The sequence below is a fragment of the Bos javanicus genome, chromosome 2 (genome assembly GCF_032452875.1).
Source record: "Bos javanicus breed banteng chromosome 2, ARS-OSU_banteng_1.0, whole genome shotgun sequence".
NCBI classification, from domain to species: domain Eukaryota; kingdom Metazoa; phylum Chordata; class Mammalia; order Artiodactyla; family Bovidae; genus Bos; species Bos javanicus.
Window position 1 is genome coordinate 71,542,508 of NC_083869.1, and position 27,927 is coordinate 71,570,434.

Genomic DNA, 27,927 nt, shown 5'->3' on the forward strand with positions numbered 1-27,927 from the left:
GCCAGTGACCAGGCAACTATGCCGGTGTGCTGCAACTCTTGAGCCCATGCACCACAAGTGGAGGGTCGGTGCACCACAAGGAAAGATCCTGCATGATACAACTAAGATGCAACACAGCCAAATAACAAGTAAATATATATATTTTTTTAAGTAGGAAAGCTCACCCCAGTGTGCACCAACCCCATATGCACTGTCACCCACATATCCCCAGGGATTCAAGAAGGCAATTGAAATCCAGTTTGTGACCCTGGAACCCTTACCTTTACTTCTTCCTCCACTGCCAGCAGAAAAGCTCTTCCTGAATTAATCGAAATCCAGGCTTTTCCACGTGCTGTTCCTTTTGGGTCATTTTTTTCAGTGTGTCTCTACTGCCCTCCTTTGCCTGGAGATGAGCATGAGAGCAAACAGAGGATGTGGGCCATGGCAGGGGCTCAGAAATGTTAGTTCCTTTTCTGTGAATTCATATTACTGAACCAAACTTGGGTCCGCTCACCCGTGCACAGCAAAGCCAGTCTACTGACACGAGGTTGTGATGGAAGTGAAAGTTGCTCAGTTGTGTCCCCATGGACTGTAGCCCACCAGGCTCCTCTGTCCATGGGATTCTCCAGGCAAAAATACTGGAGTGGGTTGCCATTCCCTTCTCCAGGGAATCTTCCCAACCCAGGGATCGAACCCAGGTCTCCTGCATTGCAGGCGGATTCTTTACTATCTGCGCCACCAGGGAAGCCCCAAGAAAGTATTGCAGGCACCAAGAAGGAGAACAAGGCAGCTAAAGCTCAAAAAGCCCAACTCCCCTTGGCTTTCAGGGAAGCATTTTTAAAGCCCAGGTGAGGGAGGGGGATTGCAGGGTGTGTGATCAGTTCACCATACACAGGTCTCTGATTAGGTGATGGTGAGGTTACAGGATGATGTCATGTTGTCAGTTCTCAGGTTACCATAGGTCTGGGGGCTCAGTGGTCACGGTCATCAAATAGTTAACTTCTTGCATTTGGTCGGGGTTTGGCATCTGTAACTCAGGAATGTGCATCAGATACTGTTATCTGGGCATTTCAGAGTGGAGCTATAGCAGAGGACCTAGATAAGGGTCTGTAGCTCACCACTAGCCAGTCAGAAGAAAGTCACACACTCTGCAGCCCTCACCCCAAGTTTTGCCTTTAAAAACTTCCCCCTGAAAACCTTCGGGCAGTTCTGAAGGTTTGGGCACAAGCCACCCTCTTCTCCTTACTGGATCCTGCAGTAAACCTTCCTCTGCTTCAGACTCTGGCATTTTGGGTTGCTTGGCCTCACTGTGCATTGGGTACATGAACTTGTATTTGGTAATATTAGCATATTTCTAAGACCTGAAATCTCCAGAACCTAGGGCTGGAGGGAACAACCTTACAGAGAGAAGGACACTCTGGTGTCTGAGAGACCCAATAGCCCTGTCACCAACTCTGCATCCTTGGGCGAGTCACCCATCCCTGAAGCCCTTGAGCAATGATTTCCTTGTCTATGAAATGGGCACCTGAAGGAGTCCCTACGGAGCACTTATCAGGACTCACGTGGTGCCTCCAGCACTGTCCTTAATAACTCTTCCCACTCCTGCCGTCCCCCACCCACTAAACCTTGCAGTCACTCTGCTGCCACGAGATGGCGATGACCCTCCATCATCTGGACTCAAATCCTCATTTTGCTGAGGAGTGAAGGCACTTCAGAACAGACTCCAGTCATCAGGGAACCAAGCAGAGCTGCGTGGCACCCTCCCCTAGACAGAACATGTAAAATGAGAAATGGTGGGGAGTGCAGATGGCCAGGGTCCACCAGCTGTCAGCAAGCACGGGTCTCAAGAATTAAGACAAAAACATCCTGTGTTTTTTTTTTTTCCAAAGCTGTGTCCTTGGAAAAATCTCCTGAGGCTATTCTTTCAAAAGGCACTCAGAGTGCAGTTACTTTGGGCTTGAATTAACCATGAATTAAACATGAATTCCACATGAATTAAAGAAAACTTTCCAACTAGGAGTTGTTACCTCCAGCTTCTGTGCTGAGGTACAGAAGCTTGAGTACTCTCCAGCTTGAGTGCTCTGTTGGGCCAATTTGTTTCAAAATAAAGCATAATTGCATGACAGATTATAAAATCAAGAGAGGATTCTTTATTTCTTCATCATGTATTTCCATAATGTAAGACACTAGCTCATGTTTTTGTTTCTAAAAGACTTACAGAATAATAATGGTATTCCTTTTTAACTTCCCACAGACCCACTAATGATACTTCAATTTGCAGTCATTGTGCTTGAATAGATTACCTGTTTCTTAGCTGGTATTTCCCCTGTATTTTTGCCGCTGAGAGTTACCTGTTTTTTATTAAACCATGCAATATTATTTAATGTTTATTTATTCCAAGTCATTTTTGCATTCATAATAATCAAAACAGCTCACTTGGGTTCTTTGCTCCTTAATAAATTCAGAGAGAATTTATTGAGTCTCTGTGACTCCCATGAAATCTGAGTCAGCATCAATGAAGAAATTACCTATTAATAATCCAGAAGTGCCAGACTTTGGGATTTCATAGATGGGTGAAGTGTCCAGAAGAATCTTAGGAACTGACTCAGGGTTGTCAGAGTTTTACTTTTCCAAGAAAGGCATGAAACAAAACAAAGCAAAATATACTACTCAAACACCCACTGTCACCACCCTTTCAATTCCAGAGGAACGCATTAACACGTAGAAAAGTAAGAATTTAAAAATTAGATGAGTTTGGTCTCATGAAAAACCTTTAGTTGCTATTCTGTCTTCCAGACCAGCCTGGCCTTGGAAGAGTGGTCCAGGCTCCCACCTTCTTCCACCCCTTCCTCAGATACATGCACTTGGAGATCTCAGTGGGACTGTCCGTTAGAACCTGCATTCTTTGTCATTAAGTCAGTAAATAAGGTTAATCTCTGGGTGGTGGAGGCCAGGTCCCTTTTGCTGAGAAATGGTATTAGAGACCAAAATCTGGGTTCCTGGTGCACACATTGCCCCTGGGGGTGGAGGGGGGTTGTTTCTTGGCCTCCTCAGCAGACAATCCAGAGTGTGGGGAAGTGCATGTATATACACATACTTTCACACATATGTTCATAGCCATACAAAAATGCATGACCACATACATCTATACACGTATGCACATATACACGTGCACATACACACTGTACACACCTATCCCCATTTTGGAAGTCATGAATCTACGCTGGTGCTTATAATCCCAGCCCACACTCATGGAGTTGCTTAGTTATCTGTCTGTTCTTCCTCTGTGAGAACCCTGGCTTCCTAAGACATTTACTCGCTCAGTTTTATAGAGTGTTAAAAATAGTTTCAGAATGACTTCACCTATAACCACTTTAAAAAACAAGCATAGTAAATAGAGCTCAAGATTTATTTGAAGTTTTCTCCCTATCCCCATTCTATCCAGGATGTGGATATATAGTCAAATACTATATTTATGAGTTATTTGGATTACTCCTTTTCTCTTTAAGTATTTTTTAATTGAAGTATAATTGATTGACAAAGTTTTAGGTGTACAGCAAAGTGATATAACTATATATATATATATTCTTTTCCAAATTCTTTTTTCTATTATAGGTTATTACAGGATATTGACTATAAGTCCTTCCTTTTCTTCTTTGTTTTTCTTTCTTTCCCTTCCTCTTTCTCTCTTTTTTCCCCTCCACTGTGCTTATGGAATTCATATGAAATTTTATGTGTTTCAGTTTGCTTTCAGTTTAGGGGCATTTCCTCCCTTTCGTTAGAGAAGGAAAGGGCAACCCACTCCAGTATTCTTGCCTGGAGAATCCCATGGACAGAGGAGCCTGGCAGGCTACAGCCTCTGGGGTCACAAAGAGTCAGACATGGCTGAGCAACTCTCACTCACTCACTCCTCCCTTTCATATTGATTTAATTTTATTTTTTGAATATGTAGAACATTAACACACTAACCAAATTCAAAGCTACACAAAAAGTCAAACTCAGACACGTGTCACTCCATCCCACCTCCCTTCTGCCCTTGCTGGTAGCCAGCTCGGTCTAACACCGTTCCGATGTTTCTCTTCGTAATGCTAAACAGAATATATGTATTTTTCATGTTCCCCCTCTTCCTTATTCAAAAAGTGGCACACTGGATAAGCTCTTCTGTATCTTGCTGTTTTCACTTATAACATCCCCTGAAAATCACTCCATATTAGTTGATAAAGATCCTCCTCACTCTTTTTTACAGCTGTAAAAATCATGGGCTGTAGTTGCATTTAACCAAGCCCTATGCTTGGTGGGCCAGGCACATTTTTGCTTATTAAACAAGAAGAAACTTATCTCCAAGACATATCTGCACACATCAAGGAGGCTTCAATTAATCCCCCTGGTGTCCCATCCGTGCCACCTGCAGGGCCGGTAAGAAGGTCAGTTTCCTGCCATGGGTCATTTTTTACTCTTTTTTTATGAGACAGCACTCTTCCCAGCTTCTCAAAGCTTATTCCAGAAAATTATTAAAAATGTGTATCCATTTGTGACTCTTTCCCTATTCCCTTTGCTGTTGTGTGTTAGTTTTTATTCCTCTAATAGCATTTGAGAGGTTTGTGAGAAGGACCTGAGACCAAAAAAAGGAAAAATTTTTTAAAGGTGAGTGTTTATTCCACCAACTTGAAACAGAAATATTCTGTCAACTTTAAAATTAACAAACTGTTTTTTCCTCCCCATCTCAGTGCTTTTAATGTCCTCAATACCCAGTAATTTTTATGTAAAAGTCTAAAATTATAATACCAAACAATACATAAGGAGGTGGGGAGGAGGTCTGAACTTGAATAAACAACTAAGGAAGAGTATAAATGTGGGAAAAAGTATTAAGAAGGAAAAGTAAACTATCTAGCTGCCCCAGCCCACCTCCACCCCCAGGAAATAAAGTAAGTTTAGATACTACACATTTGAAAATTCTTTCTCTAAGCTCTTGGAAATATCTTATTTAGCACCATTCTCTTGGATTTGACCGGTACCCGTCACAGCCTGCAATGCAGGAGACCCAGGTTCAATCTCTGGGTCAGGAAGATCCCTTGGAGTAGAAAATGGCAACCCACTCCAGTATTCTTGCCTGGAGAATTCCATGGACAGAGGAGCCTGGCAGGCTGCAGGCCATGGGGTCACAAAGAGTCGGACACGACTGAGCGACTAATACTTTCACTTTTTACTTTCATCATCACCACCCACCCCCACCCCCCGCCTTTACCTCTAGGGAGACATGGGTGGGTTTCCAGGGGTGAAGAGGACAGGATGGTAGCATACAATACCAAAGGTAAAATAAAAGTGCTTTAGAAGATTGTATAAAGACCGTGAGCCTGCTAATGTGGTCACATATCCTTGGCTGCTCTGTGATTTTTCCACAGCTGTGATTCCTTCAACTTAGTCATGCTGCCTGTCGACGTCCCTGCCGTTCTTGACGCCTTGCCGGAAGAAGACAGGATAGAGACAGTTGAACGGTACTTTTTTACCTGTGGTCTCACTGTCTATGTTCCGGAAACATCCCAGGTGCTCTGAGAGATTTCCAAGGAGCACACAGCGCCTGAGCTTGCAGCCCCGCCAAGACACAGCTGACACCCAGCCACACCCTCAGCAGATAAGATGCTGGATTTGTGGTGGAGAATAATAGTCTCAGGTCTCAAACTGGCTGACCGTTCAGTGCTGCAGGTGCTCAGGGAGGGGCGAGCAGAGTGGGTGCTAAGTGGGCTTCCAAGGCTGCAGAATCACATGCACTTGGGTTAGTATTCAGAGGGCAGGTAGGATTTGGAGGGGCAAAAGAAATATAGCCCCCACCCCAAACAAAATATTTTTAAAAGAAAAGTCAAAAACAAAAATTTTAAGGAAAAAGGGGAAAAAGAAAACCTAGAACCCCCCAAAGTAAATAAAAAACAAACAAAAAAATTAAGGAAAAAGAAAAATAGCTTCCAAATGAAGGCACTTAAATTTGATTTTATTGATGAGCATCCAACATCCAGTGAGAATGTGTCCTTGAATCTGCTGTGGCCACGCCCGCTATGGCTCTTCCCAGGTGGTGCTAGGGGTAAAGAACACATCTGCCAGTGCAGGAAACTTGAGACGTGGGTTTGATCCCTGGGTCGGGATGATCCCCTGGAGAAGGAAATGGCAACCCACTCCAGTATTCTTACCTGGGGAATTCCATGGACAGAGGAACCTGGCAGGCTACAATTCATGAGGTTGCAAGGGTCAGACACAACTGAAGCGACTTAGCACAGCACTCCCGCTTTAATATTTCTTCCTGTAAATAACCAGTGAGTGAAGTACTAAATATTGGTTTTTGTGAGACCTGCCCACAAGCAGTGGTACTTGGCAATACTTGGACGTCTGAAGCTTAGAACCCAGGTCTGAACAGGGAAGTTGAGTGTCTGCTACTCGAACCCCAGAGCATGAGGGCATTTCCTGAGGATGCTGCAGCCAGGTGGGTGGCCGGGGTGACACACGGTTACTTGACGTTCAGTTTGGGGAGGCAGGTGAGGAGATGCTCTGCAGACCCTTCCCCATTCAGCACTGATGTTCAGACTCATGAGTCAATTTCCTCACTAATGTGCAGACTCATGAGTCAGTTTCCTCATCTTTGAAATGAGAATAGTAGTACCTACTTCACAGGGGTTGTCAATTAAGGAAGATGAGGAGGAGGAGGAGGAAGGTAGTTGTAACAGTAACATTTACAGAGCATTAAATATGAAGTCAGGCCCAGCACTTCGCAAGAGTTTCATTCACTCCAACAATGAGGTCTTCTTATTTTCCATACTTTGGAGATGAGGAAACTGCTAACGGGAAGCAGTTTTGCAAATCACTGTCTTGTAAATCACCAGCATCGAGATTGGCACAGAGCTTGACACAGAGCAGCTGCTTAGCAAAGATTAGGCGATCGGAGTGACTTTGTGCAGTTTTCAAGGATGTTTTCCCAAACACAATATGGCTCTGCCCACCTTTGTTTATGTTTTGCTGTGAGGAGAGGGTTCCTGTTTGTAATTCTAAATTTTGAAGCCTCTGTTGATCTTGGAGGCATTTCTCTTTGAGTGTAGCAGAGACAGCCACTCAAAAGAATTGTCTCTTCTACAGAAATAGGATTGTTGAAACCGGAGGCTCAGTGTCACCTGAGTTAGGTCATCCATGTGACTCAGCCTTTACCAAGAGGGCAGGAGAAGATGTGAGATGTCCTCCTGAGGGCAGGACCAGGATGGAGTGGGTTTATCTCCTGCAGACTCTCTCCCTGCTTCCTGGAGCTGGAACTCACACTTGCAGTGACCCAGCTGTAACTATTAAGCAACCAAGCACCAGGCCAGGGGTCCACAAACAGCCAAACCTGGCCTACCACCTATTTTTGCAAAACATCTGCTTGATTGAAACACAGCCACACTCATTCATTGGAATGTTTTCCATGACTCCTTTCATGCTGCAACAGTGTGCGTGCATGCTAAGTCACTCAGCGTGTCCAACTCTTTGTGACCCCACAGACTGTAGCCCACCACACTCCTCTGTCCATGGGATTCTCCAGGCAAGAATACTGGGGTGGGGTGCCATTCTCTCCTCCAGGGGATTTTCCTGACCCAGGGATCAAACCAGTGTCTCTTATGGCTCCTGCATTGGCAGACGGATTATTTATCGCTAGCGCCACCTGGGAAGCTCATTGTAAAAGAGACCCACTGAGGCCTTTACTCGAAAAGTTTCCTGACCCTTGCTGTAAGGGGTAGCAGACCTCAATATAAAAATAACCTCAATCCCTGTAATTTCTTCTCTCACCTGTAGATTATTTAGAAGCATATTGTTTTCTTTTTAAAGCAGTTGTGGATTTTTTGGTTATCTTCTTTGCTATTGATTTCTAATTGAATTCCATTGTGGTCACAGAACATTCTCAGAATGATTTCAACCTTTTGAAATATTCATGCTTTCCTTACAGTCCAAGATACGGTCAATATTGGTAAATGTTGCATGTACACCTGCAAACAATATGCATTCTGTAACCCCATTTTTCCTTTTCTTGGGGATGGTTTTGATCACCGCCTCCTGTATACTGTTATGAACTTACATCCATAGTTCTTCAGGCTGTCTGTCTACCAGATCTAAGCCTTTGAATCTATTCATCACCTCCACTGTATAATCAAAAGGGATTTGACTTAGGTCTTACCTGAAGGGTCTAATGGTTTTCCCTACTTTCTTAAAGTTAAGCCTGAATTTTGCAATAAGGAGCTCATGATCTGAGTCTCACAGTCAGTCAGCTCCAGGTCTAGTTTTTACTGACCGTATAGAGCTTCTGCATCTTCCACTGCAAAGAACGTAATCAATCTGATTTCAGTATTGACCATCCAGAGATGTCCATGTGCAGTCATCTCTTGTGTTATTGGAAAAGGGTATTTGCTATGACCAGCTGAGGAAAGAAGAAAAGCGAGAGGCAGGGGAGAAAGGGAAAGATTACTCAGCTGAATGCAGAGTTCCAGAGAATATCAAGGAAAGAGAAGAGGGCCTTCTTAAATGAACAATGCAAAGAAATAGAGGAAAACAATAGAATGAGAAAGACTAGCGATCTCTTCAAGAAAATTGGAGATATCAGGGAATACTTCATGCAAGGACAGGCACAATAAAGGACAGAAACAGTAAGGACCTAACAAAAGCAGAAGAGATTAAGAAGAGGTGGCAAGAATACACAGAAGAACTATACAAAAAAGTCTTAAAGACCCAGATAACCATGATAGCATAACCATGATGGTGTGGTCACTCACCTAGGACCAGACATCCTGGAGTGTGAAGTCAAGTGGGCTTTAGAAAGCATTATTACAAACAAAGCTTGTGGAGGTGATGGAATTCCAGCTGAGTTATTTAAAATCCTAAAAGATGATGCTGTTAAAGTGTTGCACTCAATATTCCAGCAAATTTGGAAAACTCAGCAGTGGCCACAGGGCTGGAAAAGGTGAGTTTTCATTCCAAAGAATGGGCAATGTCAAAGAATGTTCAAACTACCAGACAATTGTGCTCATTTCACATACTAGCAAGGTTATGCTCAAAATCCTTCAAGCTAGGGTTCAACAGCATGTGAGCCAAGAACTTGCAGATGTACAAGCTGGGTTTAGAAAAGGCAGAGGAACCAGAGATCAAATAGCCAATATTCATTGGAGAAAGCAAGGGAATGCCAGAAAAATATCTGCTTCATTGACTATGCTAAAGCCTATGACTTTGTGCACCACAGCAGACTGTGGAAAATTCTTAAAGAGATGGGAGTACCAGACCACCTTCCCTGTCTCCTGAGAAACCTGTATCTGGGTCAAGAAACAGCAATTAGAACCAGACATGAAACAACTGGTTCAAAATTGGGAAAGGAGTATGACAAGGCTGTATATTGTCACCCTGCTTATTTAACTCCTGTTCAGAGAACATCATGCAAAATTCCAGGCTGGATAAATCACAAGCTGAAATCAAGATTACCAGGAGAAATATCAACAACCTCAGATATGCAGATGATACCACTCTAATGGGAGAAAATTAAGAGGAATAAAAGAGCCTCTTGAGGAGGGTGAAAGAGGAAAATGAAAAAATCTGGTTTGAAACGCAGTATTAAAAAAATTGAGATCATGGCATCTGATCCCATCACTTCATGGTAAATAGAAGGGGAAAAACTGGAAGCAGTGACAGGTTTTATTTTCTTGAGCTCCAAAATCGCTGTGGACGGTGACTGTAGCTGTGAAATTAAAAGACGCTTGCTTCTTGGAAGGAAAGCTATGACAAACCTAGACCGTGTATTGAAAAGCAGAGACATCACTTTGCCAGCAAAGGTCTGTATAGTCAAAGCTGTGGTTTTTCCCAGTAGTCATGTATGGCTGTGAGAGTTGGACCATAAAGAAGGCTGAGCACCAAAGAATTGATGCTTTCGAACTGTGGTTCTAGAGAACGCTTCAGAGTTCCTTGGACAGGAAATCAGACCAGTCAATCCTAAAGAAAAGCAACCCTGAATATCCATTGGAAGGACTGATGACGAAGCTGAAGCTCCAATACTTTGGCCACCTGATGCAAAGAGCCGACTCCTTGGAAAAGACCCTGACGCTGGGAAAGATTGAGGACAGGAGGAGAAGGGGGTGACAGAGGATGAGATGGTTGGATGGCATCATCAACTCAATGGATATGAGTTTGAGCAAACTCCAGGAGATAGTGAAGGTCAGGGAAGCCTGTTCTGCTGCAGTCCATAGGGTCACAAAGAGTCGGACATGACTTAGCCACTGAACAACAACAACTATAACAACGAACCCCATTTTTAAACTGCTTGTTATTCTCTGCTTATAAATAACCATTCCTACTGTTGTTTTTAATAGAAAGCTATTTATCAGTCTTATACTTTCTTTAATGTAGATCCAAGAAGTATAGGTGTGATTAATGTTGAAGGAATCATGTAACTTTTAAATGATTGCAGTACTTTTCTATTTTCTTCCTTTCAGTGAGCTCTGTGAACAGAGTATGGACATTATGCTGACTCCAGAAATGATCGAAGCGGAATTCCCAATGCTGGATTACAGGGACACCAAGAAAGAGAAGTAAGTGAATGCTTTATGCCTTAGGAAGAGGTAGCCCAGGATAAAATTTGTCCTACATGACATACAGAACTGTTTGAATCTAAAAACATGTCCAAAGAGACACGTTTCCAGTGCTTTAGGTATTTAGACATGTATCCTATTTACCACCCATGCCACCTCCAGCCTCGTTGCTTATCTTCAGTCACTGGGCCTCAGTCTCCCCATTCAGAACGTGCAGAAAACAAAACCTCTCTCCCAGGCGGTTGTGAAGATTCCATGAGATGCCAGTGTGAGGACACCTCTCTGGGTGCTTGCTCTACACATGTGAACCCTTTCCTGCATCTCTGAATCAGGGACAGCTAGCTAGGCAGACATCACCATCATCCTTCAGAACTTGGTTTTGAAGAATACTTTGGTAAAGGAAATAACCACTAGAGTTCATATGGTTTGTAAGTTTGAAATTCCAGATATCCTTTTAGAATTATTTAAGTCTTTTAAAATTATTAAAATGTTAGAAAATATAGAAAAATATAAAGAATGAAATAAAAACAATAATCCTACCACCCAGGGTCAGTACCTTGTACATTTTGGTATGTGGTCTTCCAAGTATTAATACTTTAATTATTTAAATAACTCACAAACACCTACTGTATTTTGTTAAACTGTATATACAATCGTCCCACAGTATCCATGGGGGATTGGTTCCAGGACACCCCTCAGCCTGGGTACTAAAATCTGTGGATGCTCAAGTCCTTTATGTAAAATGGCGTAGAATTTGCCTATAACCTATACACATCCTCCTATACTTTAAATCATCTCTGCATTACTTATAATACCTCATCCAGTGTAAATGATTTTTAAATAATTTTCAGCATGCAGCAAATTCAAGTTTTGCTTTTTGGAACTTTCTCATATTTTTTTCCACCTGGGGGTTGGTTGAGTCTGAAAATGCTGGACCTATGGACACAAAGGGCCAACTGTATGTGTTTAAGTGAATTCTATCATATTGTTCATATTGTTTTATCTTCTAGACTTTCATTTAGCATATTGTTATCATATGTTTATAAATATAGATATCCGTCTTTATATCTTACTGGTAGATATACCATCATGTGCTAACCGATCTTTCTACTGATGATCATGTCAACTCTTCAGTGTCTTGCTCTTGCCAGTAGGGCTTCAGCAAATTTCCTAGTGCCATAATTCCCTGCAAACTTATCAAACTGTCTCCTTAGGATAAACTTTGAAACATAAACACTAAATCCATGTTCATTTTAAGGTTTTAATACATAGTGCTTTGCGCCATCCAGGAAAATATCAACAAACATCCTACCAGCAGAGGTCAGGATGCCCACAATCAAATGCCCTGAACAACGTGGATATTATCAGACGTTTTTTTCTTCTTTTCCAATATGATAGGTTTTTAATGACCACATTATTGTTTTAATTTTAACTTCTTCGTTTATAAGTGATGGTAAAAATTTTCCTACACTTACCAAATATTTTTCTTCTTTTATCTGGGGCTCTTTTGCCTATATTGCAGAAAGTCTTTATGTTATTCCTATTTATAAGAATGCCTCATATATTAAGGATAATTACCCTTCCTTGTGTATGCTGTAAATTTTTTAGCTTGTCTTCTTTGTTCAGGGTGTTTGGAGGAGGCCCTGCCTTTTCAGAAAGGAATGCCCACATATCTTAGAGGAGCAAGGGGTTCCTTTGGTTCATTTGTAATAGTAACAGAAACCTATAGCAAACCAGCACTTCTCAGAAAGTAGATTAGCAGCTTCTAAAACAAAATTTAGGGGAAAAAAATTTTAATAGAATTTCAGTGAGCATCTGTTTTAATCAGCTATTTAGCAACAAAATATGCTATACTACATAGTACATCTGACGCCTCAACAAAGAGATGCACTTTGCATTTTGTTTCAGGTTTCAAACATATGGCTAAGAGTTTTAAATAAAACCTTTTTTTTCAGTTTGAAAAACTACCCCTGGACTTAGAACAGTTTGCCCCATGAGCAGGGTAATACCCAATACCTCATTGTTTACTTGCTGTTTCACCTGGTTTTTTCACCATTTTGACTACAGAAAGTAGTCTCAAATGCCATTTGATTATCAAATGAGTATTAAATGAAATAGAACTTATTACTTTATATATCTTCACCCAAAGAAAAAAATTCCCTCTTCTTTTTTAATGTATTTCAGCTACTTTACCAAAAAAAAAAAACAGAAAAAACAACAATAACTCTAAGCATTTTCTGCACACCAAGTTATTTTTTTTTCAAAATACACATACATTTCACACATTTTCAATAAATAGATCCATGGCATTTTGAATTCACCTATTTTGCAGTTTAAATTATTTTTGTACATTTTTTCATGTGCCAAAATTATCAATATAATTATCAGTTTATTGGCTGTATAGTATTCCAATGATATCTCACAGATGATTTTTTTCAAAGTTTTATTGGAGTATAGTTGATTTACAATGTTGTATTAGTTTAAGGTGTACAGCACAGTGATGTGTGTATATGTATATATATAAATATGAAATATGGGGAAGGAAATGGCAGCCCACCCCAGTATTCTTACCTGGAAAATCCCATGAACAGAGAAGCCTGGTGGGTTACAGTTCATGGGGTCCAAAGAGTCAGACACAACTTATCAATTCAACCACCACCACTGTGTGTGCTAAGTCGCTCCAGTCATGTCCAACTCTGTCGGACCCTATGGACTGCAGCCCACCAGGCTCCTCTGTCCATGGGATTCTCACGTATGTGTGTGTATCTGTTTTTTTCAGATTCTTTTCCCTTATAGGTTATTACAAGAGATTCAGTTCTGAAATTCTCTCCCTGTATACCAAGCATGACCCGATGCTCAGTTCTGTCTTTTCAGTCCTTACTTGTGCCTTTTTTCACCTCCTTCAGCTTCAGCTGGAAGCAGACAGAGTGTCAGACAGATACACATGAGAGCTTGGACAGACGGACAGAAATAAAAAACACATCAGTGATACTTAATGTCCCCATGAAGACTGCTGTCAATTTGGTTTCTGGAAAATACTTATTTTCATGGATGCAAAGAATCATCTGCTCTTTCTTGAAGGCTGTAATCAACCCAAGAGCTTCCTTGCTATCTTGATGGTGATCTCACCCTCTCAAGACCTACTAAGGAGAATTATATTGCAAAATACCCAAGAAACTGTGTGAGTGACTTTAGTTGTTGACACATCATTCAGCTCCCCTTAGATTATCACAATATCACTCAGCCATTAACATATTTAAGGGCTGACATGAACTATGTATTTTTAGATGGATTTCATAAAGTGGTGCCAATTAATTTTTTTAATTATATGCATTAGGGAAGTTTTAATTTTCTCATTTTGAGATACTTCTCCTTTTTCAAACCTTTCAGGCATTTGCCACAACTTTAGGAAGTTTCACTGTCCTTAGGAAATATTTCACAAGCACTTAATTTTATCTTTTTGAAGTATAGTTGAGTTACAATGTTGTGTTAATTTCTGCTGTACAGCAAAGTGATTCAGTTATACATATATTCTTTTTCATATTCTTTTCTATTATGGTTTATCATAGGACATTGAGTATAGTTCCCCACGCTGTACAGAAGGACCTTGTTTGTCCATTCTCTACATAATGTTTGCATCTACTAACCCCAAATTCCCAGTCCATCCCCCCCACCCCCTCCCCCTTGGCAACCGCAGATCTGTGAGTCTGTTTCTATTTTGTAAATAAGTTCATTTGTATTAATTTTTTATGTTCCACATGTGAGTGATATCATGGTATTTGTCTTTCTCTCCTGACTTCACTTAGTATAATAATCTCCAGGTCCATCCATGTTGCTGCAGATGGCATTATTTCATACTTTTTATGGCTGAGTAATATTCCAGTGTGTATACGTACCACACCTTCTTTATCCATTCCTCTGTTCATGGACACTTAGGTGGCTTCCATGTCTTTGCTATTGTCAATAGTGCTGCTGTAAACACAGAGAAGCACTTAATTTTGTCTTGAATTCTTCTAACTGGACAGATCATATAGCTGAGCTCACCATCCTTAGACATCTGTGCTTTCAACCAAATACACTAATCCTGTCCTCCCAGGTATTTGGAAAGTTCTACCCTTCACCATGCCAGCAACATCCAGGCTCCACATCAGCCACTCCTCAACCCAGGTGCAGTCCCCCGTTCCAGAGCCATTGTCAGAGTCAGAGATACTGTGTGTCCACTTTACTCATAAAGAATCAGCTCCTGCCCACTGAGCATTTAGAAGCCATCGTGCCGGGATGTCCATGCATAAGTTCTCATTTCTCTTTGCAACAATCCTCAGAGATGGGAATTCCCACCACATGTACCTCTGGAAACGGAGGCTGAGAGTTTAGGTCACTTGGCTCTGCTAAGAACCTAGTGCAACTGAGACAGGAAATCAGGTTGGAATCACCTTCAGCCAGGTGTTTTCACTGGTAACTAAATGATCACAAAGTATGGTTTATACTGTGTTTGTGTATAAACAGCTCCTCCCATCTTCATGAGGCATCACTGGTGACACTGGGCCCAGAAGCAGGGTGGTGATGGGTGAACTGAAGTTTTAAAAGGTGCCCTGATGTGTCCTCATCGGGTTTGTGTTTTATATATATATGTATATATTTAGAGAGGTGAAAGACCAAGCACAGCCAACGGAGAAGGCAGGAGAGAAGGTGCTCGAGGAGATGAAGAACCTGCGGAGCAAAGCGCTCAGCTCCTACCTGATCCTAGAATGAAAACCACCAGGAGACCAGTGCCTCTCACTTCCTCTCTGCAGGTCACCATGGTCCTCTGCGTCTGCTTATGTTCCGGCCATTTGGGGAATTAAAGTTTTAGAGAAAAGACTGAAATATAGATGATGTACATATTTTAAACTTATAGTTTTTTCTTTTAAGAAATAAAATGTTGTTAGTATGATGGCAGTGTTTGGAGCTTCTTGCTGCAAGACTTAATGTGGGCACAAAGGCTTCCAAGTGCTGAGAGGCTGGGAGCCCTTTGGAGGGGCCAGAGGCTGGAAGAGCTGGGGAGGGGTTGCACCCCCACCAGCTCCCATGGCCACTGAGCACCCCTGACTCTGACTTTGGGAACTGCTCCCAGAAAGAGCAGTGCTGGTGAGGACACCAGCTCCTAAGCAGCCGTGTGGCAGCAGACACAGGCGAGGAGGCTAGAAATGGAGGGGACACTGTGGGGCAACTAGAATTTGCTGACTGGCCTGGGAGGAATGGATAACACCTCTGTGAGGACTCTCAAAAGCAGCTGGGGTGGCAGGGCGTTGCCTTCGGGTCAGGAGTCCTGGTGATTAGACAGTAAAAAGCAGGCCTTTTGACTGTGTGTATTAACATGACTCCATTCTCATGCATGAGCTGGCCGCAGGTCAGAATCACATAGAGAGCTTCATAAAAACCAGCTGAATCATTGTTGTATTTAAAATAGGTAACCAACAAGATTCTACTAGGTAGTACAGGGAACTCTGCTCGATATTCTGTAATAACCTATATGGAAAAGAATTTGAAAAAGAATAGATACATGTATATGTATAACTGAATCACTTTGCTGTGCGCCTGAAACACAACATTGTTAATCAATTATACTCCAATAAAAATTAAAAAACAGCTGAATCAGGTTGTCTGGGGTAGAACCCAAGCAGTAATAATCTTTAAAGCTCTCCAGGTGAACCTAATGTGCAGCCAGGAGTGAGAACCACTGGCCTCCAGGATAAAGTCTAAATTCCTCTTCCGGGGGCTCCAAGCCCTCGCTTCTCTGGGTTCTGCTTCTAGCTTTCCTCTGCCCCCGCTCTCGGCTCTCTATAGGGCAGTGGGGACCGCTGGCTTGGGTGGCTGTCTGGTTGTGGGTGGATGCTGGTCCTCCTCTTACTAACCACGTGGCTCCCTTAACATCTCTGAACTTGTAAGACTGGGCTCCAGTGCTCACTGCCTGTAGGGCTGTGAGAATGACTTTAGGAAACTTGAAAAGGGTACCTATTATTAAACAGTAGTTGAAAAATCTGAGCTTCTGCAACTTGCACGGCAAGACTGAAGCAGCAGGAATTTTAAAAGTTTTTTCATTTTGAAATAATTTTAGACTTAAGGAAAACTTGCAAAACTAAAACAGTGAGCTCACATATATAGTACCCAGCTTCCCCGATGTTGACATCTACTGTGGGACAATCATCAAAAACAGGAAATTAAAACTGGCTGGGGACTTCCCTGGCAGTCAGTGGTTAAGACTGTACTACCACTGTAGGGAGTGCGAGTTCAATTCCTGCTCAGGGAATATGGTTCAGCACATATGGCTCGTGGCCAAAAAATAAATAAAAGAAAATTTCTTGAACTGAATAAAAAAATGAAAATGCAACATATCAACTTTTATTATTTTTTTTGACAGCGCAAGGTAGTTTTTATTCTAATTTTTTATAACAGAAGTATTTTTATTTTTTTACTTTACAATATTGTATTGGTTTTGCCATACATCAACATGAATCCTCCACGGGTGTACACGTGTTCCCCATCCTGAACCCCCATCCCACCTCCCTCCCTGTACCATCCCTCTGGGTCATCCCAGTACACCAGCCCCAAGCATCCTGTATCCTGCATCGAACCTGGACTGGCGATTCGTTTCTTATATGACATTATACATGTTTCAATGCCATTCTCCCAAATCATCCCACTCTCTCCCTCTCCTACAGAGTCCAAAAGACTGTTCTATACATCTGTGTCTCTTTTGCTGTCTCGTATACAGGGTTACCGTTACCATCTTTCTAAATTCCATATATATGCGTTAGCATACTGTATTGGTGTTTTTCCTTCTGGCTTACTTCACTAACATATCAACTTTTAAAAATTACAAAAAAAAAAAAAACTGGCTCAGCATAGTTGGCCAGTGTCTCCTTACTGTCTTCTCACCTGTGACAGCCCCTCTGTAGTCCCTGAGTGGCAAGGTTCCCAGCCAGCCTGGTACCAGGGCCCTGCCTCACAACAGCCCTTCCTTTCCTTAAAGAGGGTGTCTGTGTTTTACCACCAAAGAGATGAATCAGATCACAGGATTCAGCCAAGGCATCTTCCCCAACAGCGGGGTCTTCAGCAAAACTTTCTTTTCAGATACTCTTTTTGCAGGAAGTTTGTTAAAGCTGTTGTGAAAAGACTTGAGAGGAAGCAAGTCATGGGAAAGAGCCTGAAGACTGACACACCATACTTACGCCCCCAGTAATGAACAGTGCAAGCCCTTGTGCACACACACATACACACATAGGCACACACATGCACACACATGCCCTTCCCAGGTCCAGTGCAGTATCTCACCCACTAGAGGCCATAACAAGTGGGCCCTTTTTTATGCGATCACTCTCCCCAATGGTAGAGTTGACCCGAGCCTAAGGACAGGCTACTTTTCAGGTCCCCACTGCCTGGAGCTCGATTGGCCACCCTTAGGGCAACCAGTGGTTCTGCTGCTCCCCAAACCCTCCTTCCAAAGCTCCCCGCTCAGCGTCAGGCTGAAGCATCTGAACTACAAGCCTAAACAGGATACCCAGGGCCTCTCCTGTAACTTCCAGCCAATAACTCTGGACCTTTAACTAAACCGGTTTCCCACCTTTCCGTGGATGCTAAGTCTAGAGGACTTACCAAGACTAAGCTCCTACTCCGCCATGCGGTTTACCTCAGCCGGCACCAGAAGTCAAGCTGGATTAACCGAAAGGTGAAAGGAGGCAGGACGCTGGTTACTACCATCCTCAGTTGTTCACGTCATGAACTACAGGAAGGAGGGCCGCCAGTGAACTGTCATAGACGGAAACATCGTTCTTCCTCTTTCTGTGCTTCCTACCAGATGGAGAATCCCCAGGAGAAGAGCTATGAACCAGACTGCAGGCTCCCACCCTCCACCCCAGCCGGTGGAGCCAAACAGCTAGTCTCTACTGGGGGAGGGTGCTGATGTGGTCAGGGCAGTTTTGGGTGAGAGATGAGACTGAAGTTTCAAAACAATGAAACTGAGTCTTAACCAAAGTGATATTGTCTAAGTAACCAACATTGACTGACAAATTATAGACTCAGACTGTGCATCCTTAGGGGGGGCCTACCAATAAACAGGAAATCAGATGGTTTGAAGAGTGCAGCTGGTAGCAATTATTGGAAAAAAAATCTTTCATTTATTTGTAAATGAGCTGATACTACTCACTGTTCACACTATAGTCATCACCAGCTTCTGATGTCAAAAAAGATATCAAGGAATGAGAGAAATTATTATTATTGGTGGAAATATAGGATCTGGGAAGCAAGAGGGGGCTGTGCAGAGCAGCCAAGGCAAGGGGCCCAGGGTCTAATTTGGTATTATACCAAATTATAGTACCAGTATTATAATAGATGGCATGCTCATTAAAGTTAGTATTTGTGGCAATAGGGAAACTAGTATAAAAGACAAAACATATTTTATATTAGAACAAGGTCTGTTTAAGTAGTCAAACTGTAGTTAAATTTAAAATGGTATAATTCCAGGGACTTCCCTGGTGGTGGTGGGGTCCAGTGGGTAAGACTCCATGCTTCCAATCCAGGGGACAAGTGTTCTCATCCCTGGCTCAGGAGAATCCCAGATCCTGTGGGGCCAAAAAGAAAAAAATGATATGATTCAATGACATTTTTAAAATACATCTTTTAGGGGTCTGCCTCTGAAATGGCCACTGAGCCACTGTCCACTCCCAGGGCCAAGTAGCGTGGTCTGACATATGCCCAAAGCTCTTAGAGTTTGGTCTCTAGTACCATTCCCTAAGAGGAAGCAAAAAACCTTGGAACGTATCTGATTCTATATCTCAGCACAAGGATAATTAAGATGTTCCTGGAGCATGCATTTGTTGCCAGAAAGAAAGTATGCTTTCAAAGTGATCCAGGACAATTTGAAAGGATAAAGGAGCCAGTTGAAAGGAGCTCCCGCTGAGCAAGTTGTGACAGTTTTGGCACTAGAAAGAAAGCAGTAGCTCTCTGCAGAGCCATATGAGACATGCTAGGGGAAAGAAAGGGGAAAGGGGAAAAGGCACGTACAAGATTTTAATGATACTTACAGTATGTTGATGAAGCCAAATGATGAGTATACTGCACTGAAGTTCTAGTCAACATCAAAATTTCATCATTACAAATCAAATAGCTAAAATATTCATCGCATTCCTGGTAGGAGATGCAGAATTGTATCAGCTCTACTCAAGCAATGAAAAATTGTGGAGGATTTTACTATGACAAAAAAGACATAGGCTTGAGAAGTCCAATTATCTCTGTAAATAAATGCCAACTCGTGACAAATCAACCTGGACCTTTGTTGTTCTGGACCCCTGTCCTGGGCAAGATCCCACCAAGAGTTCAGTCCACAGTATCCCAGGGTAAAGTGGCCCATGAGGGTGGTTCTGTGCTCCAGGATTAGGGGAATACATTTGAAATGTCAAGATGAATAAAAGAATCTACCTAAGTTGATACTTCTGTGCTGGGTAGGTTATCTGTAATAACAAGTTTTATTTCTCTGTTTTATATGTACTTCATTTAAGATGTTTAAAACAGGTTAGAGGATCTGTTACATTTCTGTGTCTGTTTTATTAGATTTATAAGAGTTGTTTAGTGGTTAAGAATATTTTGCTTATAAGATTTGATTTGGGAATAAGACTACTTGGCAGGGGTTGGATATTGTTATATTTAAGAGAACCAACTAAAGTTGAAAGTATAGTTTGAGATGTCCAAGAGAATTTGACCAATTAAGTACAGAAGTGCTATGGTAAGATTAAGGAAGATTTAATTATAAAGCCCATGGTTAATTGACAGTTAACCAAAGAACAGGTAGAAAAAAAAAAAAGAACAGGTAGAAACAAAATCTTCTTTTTATACAAAGATCATTGAATTTATTAATAAGATAACAATATTTGTAAATTGAGGTTTTAGGCTTAAGAGATATGAGATATTTAAACTTGATCCTTATCAATAGTAATTAAATAGTAATTGATAGTAATTAAAGCATAAGTAACTCTTAAGTATTCCTTTCATGCCCAAAAGCCTCCTCAGAAAACATTTTAGGAAGAAATAGAAAATCTGAAAGCCCTATGACAAGTGAGGAGATAGAATCAGTATTCAAAAGTCTCCCAACCAGGAGAAGTCCTGAAGCCAATGGCTTTACTGGTGAAGATTGCTAAATATTTAAAGAAGAACTAATGCCAATCCTTCTCAAACTTTTCCAAAAAATTGAAGAGGAAGGAATTCCTCCTGATTCATTCTATAGCCAGCGTCACTCTGATACCAAAGTCAGATTAAGACACTGCTGCTGCTGCTAAGAGGCTTCAGTTGTGTCCGACTCTGTGCGACCCCAAAGACAGCAGCCCACCAGGCTCCCTCGTCCCTGGGATTCTCCAGGCAAGAACACTGGAGTGGGTTGCCATTTCCTTCTCCAGTGCATGAAAGTGAAAAGTGAAAGTGAAGTCGCTCAGTCGTGTCTGACTGTTCACAACCCCATGGGCCACAGCCTACCAGGCTCCTCCGTCCATGGATTTTCCAGGCAAGAGTACTGGAGTGGGTTGCCATTGCCTTCTCTGGATAAAGACCCTACAAGAAAAGCAAATTTCAGGCCAATAGCCCTTATGAACATTAATGCAAACATTCTCAACAAAATAGGAATTCAGCAGCATATCGAAGAGATTATACATCGTGACGAAGTGGGATTCATTCCTACAATACAAAGATGGTTCAACATATGAAAATCAATCAATATAATATACCACAACAGAATAAAGAACAGAAACCACATGATCAACTCAACTGATGCAGGGAAAGCGTTTGAAAAGTTCAACACCTTTTCATGAATAAACACTCAACAAACTAGGAATGGAAGGAAACTGCCTCAACATAATAAAAGCTATATATGAAAAATCCACAGCAAACATCCTAGTCAATGGTGAAAGACTGAAAGCTTTTTCTCTAAGATCAGGAACAAGACAAGAATGCCTACTTTCACCAGTTCTATTCAACATAGTCCTAGAAGATCTAGCCAGATTAGGCAAGGAAAAGAAATAAAAGGCATCCAAATTGGAAAGGAAGAAGTAAAATTATCTCCGTTCATAGATGATACAAAATTACGTTTAAAAAGCCCTAAACATTGCACAAAAACCTGTTAGAGCTAATAAATGAATTCAGCAAACTAGCAGGATACAAAGTCAACACACAAAAGTCAGCTGCTATACACTAACAATAAACAATCTGAAAAGGAAATGATGATAGCAATTCCATTTACAATGGCAACGAAAAGGATAAAATGCTTAGGAATGACCTTAACCAAAGAGGTGAAAGACTTATACACGGAAAACTACAAAACATTGCTGAAAGAAATCAAAGAAGACATAAATAAATGGAAATACATCCCATGTTCATGAAGTGTAAGACTTAATATTATTAAGATGGCAGAACTACCCAAAGCAATCTAAAGATTCAAAGCAATCCCTATCAAAGTCCCAATGATATTTTTTGCAGAAATAGAAAAATCCATCCTAAAATTCATATGGAATTTCAAGGGACCCTGAATACACAAAATGATCTTGAAAAAAGAACTAAGCTGAAGGATTCATACTCCCTGATTTCAAAACTTACTAAAAAGCTACAGTGTCAAAATGGTGTGAGTGCAGGCATAAAGACATACACAAAAATCAATGGAGGGCTTTCCTGGTGGCTTTCCAGTAAAGAATCCGCCTGTGATGTAGGAGACCTGGCTTCAATATCTGGGTTGGGAAGATCGCCTGGGGAAAGGAATGGCTACCCACTCTAGTATTTTTGCCTGGAGAGGTCCAAGGACAGAGGAGCCTGGCGGGCTACAGTCCATGGGGTTGCAAAGAGTCAGACATGACTGAAGTGACTTAGCACATATAATAATGGAACAGAATAAAGAGTCCAGAAATAAACCCTGGCATATATGATCAAATGATTTTTGATAAAGGTATGAAGACTACTCAATGGGGGACAAAAGTCTTTTCAGCAAGTGTTCCTGAGAAAACTGTCTATCCACATGGATCCTTACCTAACAGCAAATTCAAAAACTAACTCAAAAAAAAAAAAAAAAACTAACTCAAAATGGATCAAAGACCAAAATTATACAACTCTTAGAAGGAAACGTAGGGCAAAAACTTCATGACACTAGCTCTGGCAATAATTTTTTGGATATGACACAAAAGGCATGGGCAACAAAACAGAAATAGGAGATTTGGAATTTATGAAAATTTAAAATGTTGTGCATCAAAAGACAATATCCTCATATTTAAAAGGCAACCCACAGAATGGGTGAAAATATTTGTATCACATATCTGATAAGGGATTAACATCTAAAGTATACTGACAACTCCTAAAACTCAACCACACACACAAAACCCAACCCAATTAAAAAATGGACAAAGGTTTTGAATAGACATTTCTCCAAATAAAACATACAGATGTCCAAGGAGCGTATGAAAAGGTGCTCAAAATCGCTAATCACTAGGGAAAAGTATATCAAAACTACAAGATACCACCACATACACATACTAGAATGACTACTATTAAAAAAACAGAAAATAACACATTGATAAAGATGTAAAGAAATTGCAACGCTTGAGCACTGTTGGCAGGAATGTAAAACAGTACAGCCTCTGTCGAAAACAGGATGCCAGATCCTCAAAAACTTTAAAAATGAAATGAACATATTATACAACAGTTCTACTTCTGTGTATATACCCAAAAGAATTGAAAGCAGGGTCTTGAAGAGATATTTGTACACTCATGTTCACAGTAGCAAGATCATAATAGCAAAAATGCAGAAGCAACCCAAGTGCCCATCAACAGGTGAATGGATAAGCAAAACCTGCCATATTCATATGATGCAACATTATTTAGCCTTAGAAAGAAGGAAGTTCTGATTCCATTTACAGGAGATACTTAGTGATTGAAATACAGAGACAGAATGTAGAATGGTGGATGCCAGAGAGCAGAGGGAAGAGGAATGGAAGTTATTGTCTGATGGATACAGAGCTTCAGCTTTACAAGATGAAGAGCTATGGAGGTGGACAGTGGTGACGGTTGTACTACTACTGTACTATGTGCTATAAAATGGTCAAGATGGTAAATATCATGTGTACACCACCACAATGGAAAAAAAAAAGCCAACCATCAGATGCCCTTTTATCCATCATGGATGCTTATCCCTATATTCATATCCTGTTCATCCTCTAACCTAGGCCGAATCACCCACCCCTTGCAGGCTTCTCAGGCTTCACTGTGACTTTACAAAGCTTGGTCCATCACCGGCAAATTCCCCACAACTTCACCTGTACTTCAGGGTCTACAGACCTCTTCTGCAAGTGGCCAGATAGTGTTTTAGGCTCTGGACAGACTGTCTCTGTCCTGGCTACTCCCCTCTGCCCTTCTAAGGGAAAGCAGCCACAGACAGCGCGTAAAGGAATGGCCTGGGCCCAGGCAGGCTGACCCCTAATCCTCGCACAGCAGCTGGGAAAGTGAGCTGACAGGTGTGACGCCGCTCCGCGGACTGTACAGTGTGGATCACTTGGGACGAGCTGGGGCAGAGGACCCGCTAGCACAGAGCGCTTCGCGACGAGAAAGGATGGGACCTGGCAGTAGGACGGGGCGTAGGCTCCGACAGAAGGTCCGCCAGAGGCCTCCTGACCCACGCCCTGACGCTGGTCTCTCCAATGCTACACAGGGACGGCCCAGACAGCCTTGGTGGAAAGAAACTGAGCCCGCAGCCAGAGCCCCCCAAGGGCGTTCACTATCTGAGACTCGGCTCTAGCGGAGCAGCCAGGGTCCCGCCCTGCGCTCCTCCCCCGAGTTTCCCGCCCCCTTCGTCTCCGCCCCCGGAGCCCCGCCCCTGAAGCCGGCTGGCGTGTATTGCTATTTCAGCCCCGCCCCCTAGGGGCCCGCCCCTTTGTCTCCGCCCCCAGAACCGGCCGGCGTGCTTTGCGCCTGGCCCCGCCCGGCCCACGTGCTCGGCGTACCTGGCTGCGGCGGAGAAGGAGGTGAGCCTGCAGAATGGGGCGGGTAAACAAGCGGACCCCAGCGGGCTCTTTTCGCTGTGTGTTCCAGCCGTGGGCGTAGCCAGGAGATGCGGCGTGGAGCGAGGGTCCTTCGCCCAGCCGCCTGCGAGATGCGCGGCACCCCCTCCCACGCCTCCCTGGGGCGCGCGGCCTTGGTGCTAGGGGTCCTAGGGGAGTTAGGACATACGTTTGGACTCTTCCTGTCCTGGCTTTGGTTGCCTCCTTAGTGAAAAGGCACAGTGATGTGACTCTTAAGGAATATGCTGCCTTCTTGTTTGCAGCAGTTTGTTTGCTAATTAAACACTTTAGAGACAGGAAGACAGTAAGCTTCAGCTGAAGTTAAATTGTGAATTTTACTGAAATATTTTAGGATGAAATAATAGTATGGCCCTATTGTGTTTGGAAATAAACTAGCTGGAGGGGATTATGCGTTTGAGTAGAGATGAAACAAAGTTAGCCATGACTTGACAGATTGAAGTTAGTTTATAATATACTATTTTTTCCACTTTCATGCGTGTTTATAATTTATCATCAAAAATAATCTATAGTGAAAAATTTGCTGTGGACACTTGTGTTCAAATACCGGGCCTGTATTTGTCTGCTAGAGCTGTAGGGACAAGAACTGGGTGGCAGAAATGTGTTTTCTTGGAATTCTGGAGGCCCGAGGTCCAAGAGGTCCAAGATCAAGGTGTCGGCAGGGCTGGTTTCTCTTCTGAGGCCTCTCCTACTGGCTTGTAGATGGCCACCTTCTAGCTTGCGTCCTCGTAGTCCTTCTGTGTCTGTGTCTTAATGTCCCACTCTGGATTGGATTAGGGACTATCCTAATGACCTCGCTTTAACTTAATTACCTCTTTAAAGATGCTATCTCTAAGTACAGTCACATTCCTCCTCCTGGAAGTTAGGACTTCACCATAGGAATTTGGAGGGACGTAGTTCTGCCCATAGCTCTGCCACGTTACTGGTTGAGGCCTATCTGTGCTTCAGCATTCACCGCTTTAAAATAGGGACATCATAATGATAACGTCACAGAGTTGTGAGGATTAAATTGTTATATAATATGTGTAAAGCTCTCAGAACTGTGTCGGGCATATAGTAAGGACGGAATAAGCTGAGCATGTGTTTCATGTATAAATCAGTGCTCATGTTCCGTATGGCAGTGGAGTGAGAGGTGGGTTGCTTGGGGCCGTGGCTAGCCGTGGGGATCAAAGTTGTAGTTACAGCCATTCCATGGCTTCCCGAGACTCCATGGCAGGGCCGTCGTGCATCCCCCTCAGCTTCCTGGGTTGCCCAGTGACCAGCACTGACAGGCCCATGGTTGTCTGTGGGCAGCGAGTGGACTGGCAGAGCTCAGCAGGCTCCCAGCTGAGAGATGCCCTGACCCCTGTCTCACGATGCCCAGAAGTTCACCTTGGCCAAGGGGTGTCTGCTCTTTGCCAGACACTGATTGTTTCATGTGTGTTTATTTACTCAGCACAGACACCCTCCTGGTGGGCCCTTGTCACATGCGCATTTGGTAAGTGGTAATGCAGAGACAGAGCTGGGGCCGGTTCTTGGCTACTGTGCGTATTGCATCGGTTTAAGAGGATGTGGCCCCGGGGTGTTTGGTCTGCAGGCCGACCCCAGCAGTTGTTGGCTTACTTCTCTTTCTCTTGGCCCAGGTTACAGCGGTGGCAGCCCTCATGGCAGGTCCCCTGTGGCGGGCCACAGTGTTCGTGCAGAGACACAGGACAGGCCTGTTGGTGGGCTCCTGTGCAGGCCTGTTTGGGGCCCAGATCTCGTACCACCTCTTCCCGGATCCTGTGGTCCAGTGGCTGTACCAGTACTGGCCTCAGGGCCAGCCAGCGCCTCTGTCCCCAGAACTGGAGAGGCTCTTCCAGGAGGTGCAGCAGGACATTGGCGTCCCCTCAGGCCACCACTTTGAGGCCTTTACCACCTTCACCTTCCAGCCTGTGAGCGCCGGCTTCCCGAGACTCCCTGGTGGGGCCGTCGTAGGCATCCCCGCCAGCTTCCTGGGTGGCCCAGTGACCAACACTGACCAGCCTGTAGTTGTCCACGGGCAGCGAGTGGACTGGCGGAGCCCAGCAGGCACCCGGCTGAGAGATGCCCTGACCCTGTCTCACGATGCCCAGAAGTTCGCCTTGGCCAAGGAGGTGGTGTACCTGGAGAGTGGGGCAGCCGCCCTGCAGGCCCTGCCAGCCCCAGCCTGCCTGGCAGGCACCTGGGCGCTGGGTGTGGGGGCCAAGCACGCCTTGGGGCTGTACGGAGGCCCCATGAGCTTGCGGGCCGCCTTCAACTTGGTGGCGGCAGTGGCGGGCTTCGTGGCCTATGCCTTCTCCACCGACTCTCTCACTCACGCCCTGGAAGCCTGGCTGGACCGCCGCACGGCCTCCCTGTCTGTAGCCTATGCCCGGGGCGGTGTGGAATTCTACGAGAAGGTTCTGTCGGGCAACCTGGCCCTTCGCAGTCTGCTGGGCCAGCGGGGGAAGAAACTCTACACGCCCAGCGGGAATGTCATTCCCAGACACTGGTTCCGCATCAAACACCTACCCTACACGGCCCGCCGGGACTCGGTGCTGCAGATGTGGCGGGCAGCGCTTGGCCCCGGCAGCTCCTGAGGGCCTTGTGGCCCAGACGGTTCCAGCCCAGGCAGGTGCCACTCGCCGTGGACTCAGGCAAGCCCACAGCTCAGTGTCAGCAGACTTGCAGGCTTTGGGGTTTAACAGCCCAGTTCCTACCCCAGCCCACCACCTATGACCTAAGTCACCTCGGACACATCCCTTTATGAATCTGAGCCTTGGTTCCTCTACTGTAAATCGGGGCTGATGTAAACTCCCTGGCAGGCCTGTGGGGTCGTGTGAGGTCATTACAGGAGGGCCTGGGTGCCAGCGCCTAAATAAACAGAAGGCTGTCTTCCTTGCTGTTTGATTACAGGGGGCTAAAAGAGTCAGACTGCATCTCACCACCAGAGGTGTTTGCGCGATGCAGCCACTTTGTTACAGTGAGGAATCACTGCATAGTTTGCCTGGTGGTCAAATCCCAGTCTCCTCCTGTGGTAGAGGTTAAAGGTTCTGAGAGGCCCAGATGAGAAGCCCTTATGGGCCCAGGAGCTGGGAGACAGAGCTCCCCATGGGGCTTTAAAAGAGGTGTATCCAGTGCAGATGGCAGCTCAAAGAGGGCTGGGTGCCCAACAGTCTTGCAGGGCCCCAGGAGAGCCCCTGGGCCTGAAGGAGAGAGAAGGTATTGCTGGAACCTGGCGGGACCTCCTGCTAGGAATTCTGCCCGATGGAGAGGAAGGAGCAGGCCTGCAAAGCTGAGGCCCTGCAGTCAGT

General features: G+C 43.7%; 2 protein-coding genes across 2 annotated transcripts in view; both read left to right on the top strand.

The window, feature by feature from the left end:
* CFAP221 (cilia and flagella associated protein 221) overlaps positions 1–15,489 on the top strand; it is a 133,801-nt gene extending 118,312 nt beyond the window's left edge. Inside the window, exons 22-24 of the mRNA XM_061439811.1 lie at positions 5,382–5,474; positions 10,461–10,556; positions 15,200–15,489. Of these exons, the coding sequence (XP_061295795.1) occupies positions 5,382–5,474; positions 10,461–10,556; positions 15,200–15,308 (298 nt within the window). The 3' untranslated portion in view covers positions 15,309–15,489. The remainder of the gene's footprint in view (positions 1–5,381; positions 5,475–10,460; positions 10,557–15,199) is intronic.
* TMEM177 (transmembrane protein 177) lies at positions 10,473–27,508 on the top strand. The gene is made up of 2 exons (XM_061439834.1): positions 10,473–10,556; positions 26,257–27,508. Exon 2 carries the CDS (start codon positions 26,278–26,280, stop codon positions 27,211–27,213), a length of 936 nt encoding a protein of 311 aa, XP_061295818.1. The 5' UTR covers positions 10,473–10,556; positions 26,257–26,277; the 3' UTR covers positions 27,214–27,508.
* The last annotated feature ends 419 nt before the right edge of the window (positions 27,509–27,927 follow it).